At 47.8% G+C, this 13704-nt stretch overlaps 1 protein-coding gene across 1 annotated transcript in view; it reads left to right on the top strand.

Annotated features, from left to right (window-relative positions):
* LOC124799182 (pickpocket protein 28-like) overlaps nucleotides 1-13704 on the top strand; it is a 148798-nt gene that overhangs the window by 86055 nt on the left and 49039 nt on the right. Inside the window, exon 6 of the mRNA XM_047262717.1 lies at nucleotides 2847-3078. Coding sequence (XP_047118673.1) covers nucleotides 2847-3078 — 232 coding nt within the window. The remainder of the gene's footprint in view (nucleotides 1-2846; nucleotides 3079-13704) is intronic.

The raw sequence follows: 13704 nt of genomic DNA on the forward strand, positions 1-13704 counted from the left end.
ATGGCACGTGGCAAGAAAGGGGTCACAACTCCAACAACTGTGTTGTAACAGCAACTAGTGTTGACAGTGGCAAGGTTATTGATGTTGCAACAATGTCTAAATACTGTAGATGCATAGACAGGCTGAAAAAATGAAAATAGTGATGACTGTGTTGCTAATTATTATGGTAGTAGTGGTGTCATGGAGGCTGCTGGGGTGAAACAAAATTCTCATCGCTCTTCAGAGTGGTATAATGTTCGCTATGTCAGTTATCTGGGAGATAGTGACTCTTAAGCACTCAAAGAAGTTTTGGAAAGCAAACCATATGAGAACAGTGTAAATATAAGCAAACTTGAATGTGTCAGACATGTGCAGAAGAGAATAGGTACCAGGCTGAGAAGGTTAAAATCAGAAAACTAGATGACGAGAAAACCTTGCATGGCAAAGGAAGATTGACTGATTCCATAATAGACCACATTCAGAATTGCTATGGCCTTGCAATCAGACAAAATACAGGCAATCTTGAAGAAATGAGGAAAGCTATATGGGCTTTTTATTTTCACACTGCATCCACAGATGAGCATCCAGAACATGGTTTGTGCCGCAAAGGTGAATAGAGCTGGTGTAAAAATAATATGGGACTAACAACTGGAGAGAAATACATTCACCACCACAGTTTACCATTAGCCATCATGGAAGAAATAAAGCCCATTTTCAGGGATCTGGCTGACAGAAGTCTTCTGATGAAATGTCATCATGGAAAAATGCAGAACCCAAATGAGTGCTTGAATAGTGTGATATGGCATCATGTCCCGAAAACAGTGTTTATCGGAATTAATACACGACATTTTGGTGTGTATGATGCTATGGCAACCTTCGATCTTGGGAATGTAACTAAATGCCAGGTCCTTCAAAAGTTGGGTTTGCGTGTTGGTTCCCGCACAGTACGTGGTATTTTGACTTTAGATCAGCACAGAGTAAGGCTTCTTGACAATATAATCAAAATATTAGTGAAAAAAGCATGACAGGTGAAGAGAGGGGCCAAAAGAAGACTTGAAGATGATTATGAAGACTAGGAAGGGGGTATTAACTATGGATCAGAAATATTTTAATCTTTTTTCTCCGTTTCCTGTAAGTTTTTTTTTACTTCTTCTAGGAACATTATCTCAGGAACTGGTGAACCTGTAAGTCTGAAATTTTTATGACTTAGTCACATGGTTTTCTTTTACACACTGAAACAACGATTTTTGAATTACTTGTTTTAAAAAAGACTTAGGGGTGATAATCTAGTAAAAAGTATGGAAAAATTTACTTAAAAATAAATGTAAAATATCTCTGTAACAAAACATTTTTACAACAAACTGTTGTAACTCTTCAGGCTTTCCAAGCGAGTTCATGACATGTCGAATAATCAGATCTACTGCCGGATGTTTGTGTCACTCTGGCACAATATTTCGGCCACGTAAATCGTTGCCTTTTTCAGGTGCTACCTGAGACTGCCATATTGGAGGATCTACTCCAGTATTTATGCCCAGAGGGCGCTGGGTGCTCTCTCTGCCATCCGCGGCCGCCTGGCGCTGCTTGTAATCTGTTGTCTCTTCCCCGGTGCCCCCTCGGACGTCCGCGCCCGACTTGGTCGCCATCTGTGGCAGCTGTCTGAGGCCTGTCCTGTGTCGGGCATTCCGTTCGCGGTCCGCACCCGCCTGGTGCTGCTCCTGAGGTTTTGGCCCTTCGCTGGTGCTCCCACGGACGTCCGCGCCCGGCTCGTTCACCATCTGTGGTAGTGACAGCTGTCTGTGGCCGGATCCGCGTTTGGCGTTCCGTTCATGGTCCGCGCCCGCTCGGCACTGCTCCTGAGGTGATGGCACTTCCCTGGTGCTCCCAAGGACGTCCGCGCCAGGCTCGTCCACCATCTGTGGTCGTGACAGCTGTCTGGGGCCGGACCCGCGTTTGGCGTTCCGTTCATGATCCGCGCGCGCTTGGCACTGCTCCTGAGGTGATGGCACTTCCCTGGTGCTCCCACGGACGTCCGCGCCCGGCTCGACCACCAACTGTGGTCGTGACAGCTGTCTGGGGCCGGACCCGCGTTTGGCGTTCCGTTCATGGTCCGCGCGCGCTTGGCCCTGCTCCTGAGGTGATGGCACTTCCCTGGTGCTCTCACGGACGTCCGCGCCCGGCTCGTCCACCATCTGTGGTCGTGACAGCTGTCTGGGGCCGGAACCGCGTTTAGCGTTCTGTTCGTGGTCCGCGCCCGCTTGGCACTGTTCCTGAGGTGATGGCACTTCCCTGGTGCTCCCACGGTCGTCCGCGCCCGGCTCGTCCACCATATGTGGTCGTGACAGCTGTCTGGGGCCGGAACCGCGTTTGGCGTTCCGTTCATGGTCCGCGGCCGCCTGGCGCTGCTCCTGAGGTGTTGGCACTTCCCTGGTGCTCCGACGGTCGTACGCGCTCGGTTCGTCCATCATCTGCAGTCGTGGCGGCTGTCAGAGTCCCGTCCTGCGTCGGCAGTTCAAGTAGCACCTGAAGAAGGCAACGAGTTACGTGGCCGAAATATTGTGCCAGAGCGACACAAACATCCTGCAGTAGACCCGATTATTCGACATGTCAACAAACTGTTGTTACAATATTGTTATAACATATAAATGCATATACAGTAAAAATCATATCTCTCTGTCTCCAGCAGTTTGTGAGAAAATGTTCCCTATAGTGGGCGTATTTTAACTTTCCGTATTCCCTTAAAGTGGTGTTTGTCATTAAATCGTTTTCTTTGAGGTAATCAATAATAGTAATTAACAGTAACAATAAATGCAGCTGTGGGATTAAGAAGTGCCTGGTGAGCAGCCGCACCTTGTGCATGTGTGCTGCAGGTACAGGAACTCGAGCGCCCGCAGGTCCCGCAGCCGCGCCGTCAGCCGCTGGTCGGTGGACGACGGATACGTCACCGGTAACGACGAGGGCAGCGACGAGGCCGGCGACGACGAGGCGGTGTACCCCAGGCGCACCAGCGCCGCGGGCGCCATGGCCGGGCTCGACTTCATCCTCAGCACCGACGAGCAAGACGTCGACGCCTCCTGCCGCTGGCCCGTCCAGGGCTTCAAGGCACCGACCCATTTATTTCCGTAGAAACTACAGCAAATACAGCAAGCACAGTATTGCAGCTGAACAGAGCTACGTGTTATCATTTTACCACACGGTCACATTGTCGTTAAGCACTTCTGTGAACGACGAATAAGGGGCTGCATGCTGGCTTTACGAAAACCTGAACTTGTTCAGACGAGGCACTGGCTTACACCTTTGAGAATAGCAACTGGGTCTGGAGAAGCCCACGCATGCGCGTCCCAAGGAACTACATAGTAATCCGGAATAACACCGCCTTTGCAATATCGTATTTATCCGACGACACCGGGCAACTGACTTTCAAGTAAAACGTCTCAACTCTACGGCAATATACTGCGTGATCAAAAAGTCAGTATAAATTTGAAAACAGAATAAATCACGGAGTAATGTAGTCAGAGACGTAAAAATTGACACACATGCTTGGAATGACATGGGGTTTTATTAGAACAAAAAAAAAAAACAAGTTCATAAAATGTCTGACAGATGGCGCTGGACAGCAAAACGTCACTGCGCATGACAGTCGTCATGCTTGGCCTCCCAGGTCCCCAGACCTCAGTCCGTGCGATTATTGGCTTTGGGGTTACCTGCAGTCGCAAGTGTATTGTGATCGACCGACATCTCTAGGGATGCTGAAAGACAACATCCGACGCCAATGCCTCACCATAACTCCAGACATGCTTTACAGTGCTGTTCACAACAATATTCCTCGACTATAGCTATTGTTGAGGAATGATGGTGGACATATTGAGCATTTCCTGTAAAGAACATCATCTTTGCTTTGTCTTACTTTGTTACGCTAATTATTGGTATTCTGATCAGGTGAAGCGCCATCTGTCGGACATTTTTTGAACTTTTGTATTTTTTGGTTCTAATTAACCCCCATGTCATTCCAAGCATGTGTGTCAATTTGTGCCTCTCTATCTACATTATTCCGTCATTTATTCAGTTTTCAAATTTATACTGACTTTTTGATCACTCGGTAGATTGAAGAGGCAAAGAAGCTGGTACACCTGCCTATTATCGCGTAGGCCCCCGCGACCACGCAGAGGTGCCTCGACACCACAGGGCATGGACTCGACTAATGTCTGAAGTAGTTCAAAAATGGCTCTGAGCACTATGGGACTTAACTTCTGAGGTCATCAGTCCCCTAGAACTTAGAACTACCTAAACCTAACTAACTTAAGGACATCACAAACATCCATGCCCGAGGCAGGATTCGAACCTGCGACCGTAGCGGCCGCGCTCTGAAGTAGTGCCGGAGGGAATTGACGCCATGAATCCTGCAGGTCAGTTCAAAAATCCGTAAGAGTACGAGTGGTGGAGATCTGAACAGCACGTCGCAAGGCATCCCTGATATGTTCCATAATGCTCATGTCTGGGGAGTTTGGTGGCCAGCGGAAGTGTTTAAACTTAGAAGAGTATTCCTGATTGCTGGAGACACTCTGTAGCACTTATAGACGTGTGGGATGTTGCATTTCCCTGCTGGAATTGCCGCAGTCCGTCGGAATGCACAATGCACATGAATGGATGCAGGTGATCAGACACAGTGATTACGTTCGTGTCACCTGTCAGAGTCGTGTCTAGACGTATCAGGGGTTCCATATCACTCCAACTGCACACGCTCCACACCATTATAGAGCCTCCACCAGCTTGAGAAGCCTCCTGCTGACATGCAGGGTCCATGGAGTCATGAGGTTGTCTCCATACCCGTACACGTCGATCCACTCGATACAATTTGAAACGAGACTCGTCCGACCAGGCAACATGTTTCGAGTCATCAACAGTCCAAGGTCAGTGTTTACGAGCCCAGTCGAGGCGTAAAGCTTTGTGTCATGCAGTCATTGCAGTCATCAAGGCTACACAAGTGGGCCTTCGGCTCCGAAAGCCCACATCGATGATGTTCCGTTGAATAGGTTCGCACGCTGTTGATTACCAGCACTGAAATCCACAGCAATTTGCGAATGGGTTGCACTTCTGCCACGTTGAGCGATTCTCTTCAGTCGTCGTTGGGCCTGTTCTTGCAGGCTCTTTTTCGGCCGCAGTGATGTCAGAGATCTGATGTTTTAGCGGATTACAGATATTCATGGTACACTTGCGAAATGGTCGAACGGGGAAATCCGCACTTTATCGCTACCTCGGATATGCCGTGTCCCATCGCTCGTGCGCCGACTATAACACCACGTTCAAAGTTACTTAAATCTTGACAACCTGCCAGTGTAGCAGCAATAATCGATCTAACAAATGTTTCAGACACTTGTTGTCTTATACAGGGTGGTCCGTTGATCGTGGCCGGGCTAAATATCTCACGAAATAAGCATCAAACGAAAAAACTACAAAGAACGAAACTCGTCTAGCTTGAGGGGGAAACCAGATGGCGATATGGTTGACCCGCTAGACGGCGCTGCCATAGGTCAAACGGATATCAACAACGTATTTTTTTTTTAAATAGGAACACCCGTTTTTATTACATATTCGTGTAGTACCTAAAGAAATGTGAATGTTTTAGTTTGACCACTTTTTTCGCTTTGTGATAGATGGCGCTGTAATAGTCACAAACGTATAACTACGTGATATCACGTAACATTCCGCCAGTGCGGACGGTATTTGCTTCGTGATACATTACCCCTGTTAAAATGGCCCGTTTACCAATGGCGGAAAAGGTCGATATCGTGTTGATGTATGGCTATTGCGATCAAAACGCCCAACGGGCGTGTCCTATGTATGCTGCTCGGTATACTGGACGACATCATCCAAGTGTCCGGACCGTTCGCCGGATAGTTACGTTATTTAAGGAAACAGGAAGTGTTCAGCCACATCTTAAACGTCAACCACGACCTGCAACAAATGATGATGCCCAAGTAGGTATTTTAGCTACTGTCTTGGCTAATACGCACATCGGAAGCAGACAAATTGCGCGAGAATCGGGAATCTCAAAAACGTCGGTGTTGAGAATGCTACATCAACATCGATTGCACCCGTACCATATTTCTATGCAACAGGAATTGCATGGCGACGACTTTGAACGTCGTGTACCGTTCTGACACTGGGCACAAGAGAAATTACGGGACGATGACAGATTTTTTTTGCACGCGTTCTATTTAGCGACGAAGCGTCATTCACCAACAGCGGTAACGTAAACCGGCATAATATGCACTATTTCGCAACGGAAAATCCACGATGGCTGCGACAACTGGAACATCAGCGACGTGGCGGGTTAATGTATGATGCGGCATTATCGGAGGAAGGATTATTGGCCCCCATTTTATCGATGGCAATCTAAATGGTGCAATGTATACTGATTTCCTACGTAATTTTCTACCGATATTACTACAAGATGTTGCACTGCATGACAGGATGGCAATGTACTTCCAACATGATGGATGTCTGGCACATAGCTCGCGTGCAGTTGAAGCGGTATTGAATAGCATATTTCATGACAGGTAGATTGGTAGTCGAAGTACCATACCATGGCCCGCACGTTCACCGAATCTGACGTCCCCGTATTTCTTTCTGTGAGGAAAGTTGAAGGATATTTGCTACCGTGATCCACCGAAAACGCCTGACAACATGCGTCAGCGCATTATCAGTGCATGTGCGAACATTACGGAAGGCGAACTACTCGCAGTTGAGAGGAATGTCGTTACACGTATTGCCAAATGCATTGAGGTTGACGGACATCATTTTGAGCATTTATTGCATTAATGTGGTATTTACAGGTAATGACACTGTAACAGCATGGGTTCTGAGAAATGATAAGTTCACAAAGGTACATGTATCACATTGGAACAACCGAAATAAAATGTTCAAACGTACCTACGTTCTCTATCTTAATTTAAAAAATCTACCAGTTACCAACCGTTCGTCTAAAATTGTGAGCCATATGTTTGTGACTATTACAGCGCCATCTATCACAAAGCGAAAAAAGTGGTCCAACTAAAACATTCGTATTTCTTTACCTACTACACGAATATGTAATAAAAAAAGGGGGTTCCTATTTTAAAAAACGCAATTGATATCCGTTTGACCTATGGTAGCGCCGTCTAGCGGGCCAACCATAGCGCCATCTGGTTTCCCCCTTCAAGCTAGACAAGTTTCGTTCTTTGTAGTTTTTTCATTTGACGCTTATTTCGTGAGATATTTGGCCCGGTCACGATCAATGGACCACCCTTTATAGACGTTGCCGGCGGCAGCGCCGTACTCTACCTGTTTACATACCGCTGTATTAGAATACGCTTGTGTATACCAGTTTCTTTGGTGCTTCAGTGCAGATAATGGATGTACGAGTGCAGGTTGTAGACATATAGTTGACGAAATATAGAAATTTGGGTCTGACCTCGAGGTGTTCTCGGATAGGCTAATGGTAAGGCGAGCGCTCGCAATAAGCGGAAAATCCGGGTTCGAGTGGCGGTAAAGCACAAATTTTCATTGTCGTCATTCCGTTATATAGCTGATAGTAGTTCGTATTCGCAAACTGCGAATACATGTCATGTAACTCTTCAGGTTTTGGCGGCACAAAGACTGTTCCATTAAGTTTCGGGTGTGCAGCCGCAAGAAATCTCCTTCTTCTAATATTTCGGCTGTATACCCTCCAACCATCTTCAGCTGGAGCGGCAGTCTTGCGACTCACTCTGAAGATGGCTGGACGGTATACAGCCGAAATATTAGAAGGAGATTTCGTGCGGCTGCACGCCCGAAACTTAATGGAACATTTCATGTAAATTATTCCTCCTGCTCCCTGTGGTGTTTTCTGAGGCTGATCAATTTGTACATCGACTCGGAGGGTTTGAACTGATCCATCGGTCGTGTCGATCGATCCCACGACGTCAGCGTTCCATTGAGTACGACCTGAAGAATGAAGGTCGTAGTTTCTACAGCCGAGTCGGATCCTTCTATAAGTGACAAATATCTCTGCCCCATTAGCGGACAAAAAATCAGATCCGCCGTAGCACGATTCGTCGTTTGAAACTACTTACACCCTCGCTATGTATTTTTATTTGCCTAAACATTATTTTACGTCAACCTGTCTGTGTTTACGTGACCTCCCGCCGTTTAACCGATGCACCTTTGACTGTTGCAATCTTAACTTATCCTTTTTGTCAATATAACACCACACTAGTGGAGTCAGTCTTCCTGTGTTGGTTAGTGTGTTGACTTGAGGGAGGGAACCAACAGCGAGGTCCTCGGTTCCATCGGATGGGGAAGGAAGTCGCCCGTGCCTCGAAGAAACCATCCCGGCATTTGCATGAAGCGACTTAGGGAAATCACGGAAAACGTCTTTCAGGATGGCCGGGCGCGTGTTTGAACCTGTTCCTGTGTTAATAAGTGGCTTGATCTATCGGCCACGATGTATAGCACATATCAGAAAGTCATTTTAGACCTCATTTTCGGTGAAACTAACAGGAATCCCTGCCTCGGGCAGGGAGTAGAGAGTGTGGTGGCACGTACGTCCCAGTACTCGTTTAACGATCTGCCAGGTTGCCTGCTGCTCGCATTATCTTTTCTTCTATTGCGGCAACCTCTCGATTCGTGACTCTGTACCCCACAATTGTAGCAAATTTATTTCTGCTTACAGTCTTTACGTTTGTGACCAGGCTTCTTAGATCAGTAACATTCACCATTTGCGTTGAATAAGCTACTCTCTCCTTTTCGCATATCATTCGGCCATCTTAGTGCTTCCTTAAAGCCAACAGCTGCTTGTACTGTTCCTGAAAGCTATTATATAGCGCTAGTTGGACTACTTTACTTAGTTCCTCCCCGCACACCCATGGATGAATGTGTCTAAGGCTCTCTGATCGGCTTCAACACCTGTATGCGGTTCTTGTTCTCGGCTTCTATCAACTCGTATATTTCAGCGTTAACGCTTCGAATTCTGTCGGCAAACTGCTCAGTAAATTCGTTTAGTCGCATCCGCAGACTATGAAGTTGTTCTCAGTAGAATCTGAGAGAAATTTTTCGTTTGAATCTCTGAACAACTGTCGCTTAGAATTCATTTTAATCTTCTGATTTCACGCAAGTGGGCTCCTCGCTAATGAAACCTTGTACGGCTCCCTGAATTCTTAATTTAGCAACTGATAATCTATCGAATCAGTCCATGAACCCAACAAGGCACCTCCTTCAAGTTTTCGAAAGAATTTTTTGTACTTCTTCCTCTGTTTTCCTATTAAACCCCGATATTGTTGGGAATAATGAGAAATTCTTCATGGGACCAGCACTTCAAGTGCATTTCATCACTCATGTTGAAGGCTGCGCTCACTTCTCACTGTTTTTTTTACTGAATTTCGTTTCGCAATTCGTTTACGACGGTTTGGTGATCGACCGCGTTACTAGGATTAGATTCTGAAACTTCATCAGTGATGCAGATGAACTTAACAGGAAAACGTGAAGTGACGCTGAAACCGCAGAATCTGAACTAAGGAACACTGAGAGAATGTTATTTGTGCAGGCTAGTCTTGTTTCACATTAACTTCTCGGCGAGTTTACGTCCCAAATGTAAAACATGGAGGGCGTTCGGTAATGATTTGGACAGCCGTATCGTGGTTTTCCATGGCTTCATGAGTACTCAGCAAGGTCGCAGGATAATGTGACCATTTTGACTGAACAGGTCCCACCCATGGTACGACATTTACTTCCCAATGGTGACAAAACGTTTCAAAACGACAGAAAGCACACAGTTTGTATCGTCCAGGTCTGGTTTATGGGAGCTCGAGGATGAATTGCCGCATCTCAGCTTTACGTCTTTTTCGGCTCTCAGCGGTTCAAGTGGTATCAGTGAGCGTGCTGTCCGTGTGTAGAATGGGGAAGGTGTGTGATCTGTCTTAGTTTGACCGAGGGTAGACTGTGATGGCCTGGAGGCTCGGCACGAGCATTTCGGAAACTGTGCGACCTGTCGGGTGTTCGAGGAGTGCTGTGGTGTGTGTCTTCAGCACGTGGCGAAACCGAGGTGAAACCACATCCATGCGTCGTGGTGTTGGGCGGTCACCCCTCATTATAGATGTCGGACGTCGTAGGCTGGGCAGACTGGTAAAACAGGACAGGCGGCGAACTGTGGCGGAACTGATATCAGAATTAAATGCTGGGCAGTGTACAAGTGTGTGTGAACACACACTGCACCGAAAACTCCTAACGATGGGCCCTCACTGCAGACGACCCACACATGTGCCAATCTTAACACCCCGACATAGGCAACTGTGACTGAAATGGGCACGTGAACCATCGGACTGGATGTTTTGCCAGTGTCAGAGCATTGCATGGTCTAATGAATCGCGGTAACTTCTCATCATGCCGATGGGAGGGCGCAAGTCCTTCGTCCTCCAGGGGAACAGCACCTTGACATGTACTGTGAGATGCAGACAAGCTCTATTATGCTCTGGGGAACATTCACGTGGTCATCCGTGGGTCCAGTAGAGCTCGTGCAAGGCACCATGATGATCAGCGTACACGGGTGGCAGACCACGTACACCACTTCATGACGATCGTGTTTCCCGACTGCAGTGGCGTTTTTCAGCAAGATAATGCGCTATGTCACAAGGCCAGGAGCTTGATGTAGTGGTTCGAGGAATACAGTGGCAGTGTCCAATTGATTTGTTGCCCCCCTCCCTCCCCCCAACCCGATGGAACACACCTGTTGTGTGATTGAACGTGTCGTCAGCGATCATCGCGCCTCTCCTCGGAATTTAGGGTAATTAGGTGGTTTGTGTGTGCAGTTGTGGTGCCGAGTCCCTCCAGCGACGTACCAAGCCAACATTGCTTCCATCGCACGACGTGTCGCCGCTGTTGTCCGGGTCAAAGGTGGGCACACTATCTATTAGGTAGGTGGTCGTAGTGTTGTAGCTGATCAGTGCAAGTGTTCTTATGGAAATAAAGTGATGCAAATTAATAACTCGGTGTCGCGTATATATGTATCCTATGGATCAAGTGCCTGGATAATCCTGACAAATACCAAAGGAGGTCCTCAGTCGTGGACACAACACCCGTAATTGCCTCATAGAAGTGGTGTCAGCGTGGGCATCAATTAAGGAAATCCTACAGTCCTGAGGAGGTGCACCGATGTGTGAATTCTCGAGAATTCCAAGTTCCTTCCGTCATCCCATGGAAAAACAGCAGAAGCATCTGCAGGAGCTTCGACGTCATCCGACAACACGAGGTCGCCCGACGCTGGAATTCAGGTTACTGTACTAGAGTGGATTTGTCGGCGTATATTAATCTGTGCGACAGAATCTAATCGTGGAATGAGATTTTCACTCTGCGGCGGAGTGTGCGCTGATATGAAACTTCCTGGCAGATTAAAACTGTGTGCCGGACCGAGACTCGGACTCGGGACCTTTGCCTTTCTTCCAGGGGTGCTAGTTCTGCAAAGTTCGCAGGAGAGCTTCTGTGAAGTTTGGAAAGTAGGAGACGAGGTACTGGTGGAAGTAAAGCTGTGAGAAGGGGGTATGAGTCGTGCTAGGGTAGCTCAGTTGGTAGAGCACTTTCCCGCGAAAGGCAAAAGTCCAGAGTTCGAGTCTCGGTCTGGCACACAGTTTTAATCTGCCGGGAAGTTTCATATTAGTGCACACTCCGATGAAGAGTGAAAATCTCATTCTGGAAACATCCCCCAGGCTGTGACTAAGCCATGTCTCCGCAATATCCTTTCTTCCAGGAGTGCTAGTTCTGCAAGGTTCGCAGGAGAGCTTCTGTGAAATGTTGAAAATAGGAGACGAGGTACTGGTGGAAGTAAAGCTGTAAGGACGGGGCGTGAGTCGAGCTTGGGTAGCTCAGTTGGTAGAGCACTTGCCCGCGAAAGGCTAAGGTCCCGAATTCGAGTCTCGGTCCGGCACACAGTTTTAATCTGCCAGGAAGTTTCATATCAGCGCACACTCCGCCGCAGAGTGAAAATCTCATTCCACGATTAGATTCTGTCGCACAGATTAATATACGCCGACAAATCCACTCTAGTACAGTAACCTGAATTCCAGCGTCGGGCGACCTCGTGTTGTCGGATGACGTCGAAGCTCCTGCAGATGCTGCTGCTGTTTTTCCATGGGATGACGTAAGGAACTTGGAATTCTCGAGAATTCACACATCGGTGCACCTCCTCAGGACTGTAGGATTTCCTTAATTGATGCCCACGCTGACACCACTTCTATGAGGCAATTACGGGTGTTGTGTCCACGACTGAGGACCTCCTTTGGTATTTGTCAGGATTATCCAGGCACTTGATCCATAGGATACATATATACGCGACACCGAGTTATTAATTTGCATCACTTTATTTCCATAAGAACACTTGCACTGATCAGCTACAACACTACGACCACCTACCTAATAGATGGTGTGCCCACCTTTGACGCGGACAACAGCGGCGACACGTCGTGCGATGGAAGCAATGTTGGCTCGGTACGTCGCTGGAGGGATTCGGCATCACAACTGCACTCACAAACCACCTAATTACCCTAAATTCCGGGGAGAGGCGCGATGATCACTGACGACACGTTCAATCACACAACAGGTGTGTTCCATCGGGTTGGGGGGAGGGAGGGGGGATCAAATCAATTGGACACTGCCACTATATTCCTCGAACCACTACATTGAGCTCCTGTCCTTGTGACACAGCGCATTATCTTGCTGAAAAATGCCACTGCAGTCGGAAAACATGATCGTCAGCAAGATGCGTACGTAGTCTGCAACCAGTATGCGATACTCCTTGGCCCTCATGGTGCCTTGCACGAGCTCTGCTGGACCCACGGATGACCAAGTGAATGTTCCCCAGAGCATAATAGAGCTTGTCTGCATCTCACAGTACATGTCAAGGTGCTGTTCCCCTGGAAGACGAAGGACTTGCGCCCTTCCATCGGCATGATGAGAAATTATCGCGATTAATTAGACCATGCAATGCTCTGACACTGCACCAACGTCCAGTCCGATGGTTCACGTACCCATTTCAGTCATAGTGGCCGATGGTGTGGTGTTAAGATTGGCACATGTGTGGGTCGTCAGCTGTGGTGGCCCATCGTCAGGATTGTTCAGACACATTTGTACTTGGCGCAGCATTAAAGTCTGACGTTAGTTCCGCCACAGTTCGCCGCCTGTCCTGCTTTACCAGTCTGCCCAGCCTACGACGTCCGACGTCTATAATGAGGGGTGACCGCCCAGCACCACGACGCATGGATGTGGTTTCACCTCGGTTTCGCCACGTGCTGAAGACACACACCACAGCACTCCTCGAACACCCGACAGGTCCCACAGTTTCCGAAATGCTCGTGCCGAGCCTCCAGGCCATCACAGTCTACCCTCGGTCAAACTCAGATAGATCGCACACCTTCCCCATTCTACACAAAGACAGCATGCTCACTGATACTACATGCAACTTGCGTGTGCCTGACTAGCAGTCATTCCTCGCCAGGTGACGCTGTTATCGCCTCGCCGGTTTATATCGACAGGAGGGCGGTGGTCATAATATTTCGGCTTAACAGTGTATAACAACGCGCTTGTTATGCCTAACCGTCTTAACAGTGTCTGACGACATACCACGAATATAAACGGATTTGTCAAGACTTCACTGAGAGCCGAAAAAGACGTAAAGCTGAGATGCGGCAATTCATCCTCGAGCTCCCATAAACCAGCCCTGGA

The sequence above is a fragment of the Schistocerca piceifrons genome, chromosome 5, assembly GCF_021461385.2.
Source record: "Schistocerca piceifrons isolate TAMUIC-IGC-003096 chromosome 5, iqSchPice1.1, whole genome shotgun sequence".
Classification (NCBI taxonomy): domain Eukaryota; kingdom Metazoa; phylum Arthropoda; class Insecta; order Orthoptera; family Acrididae; genus Schistocerca; species Schistocerca piceifrons.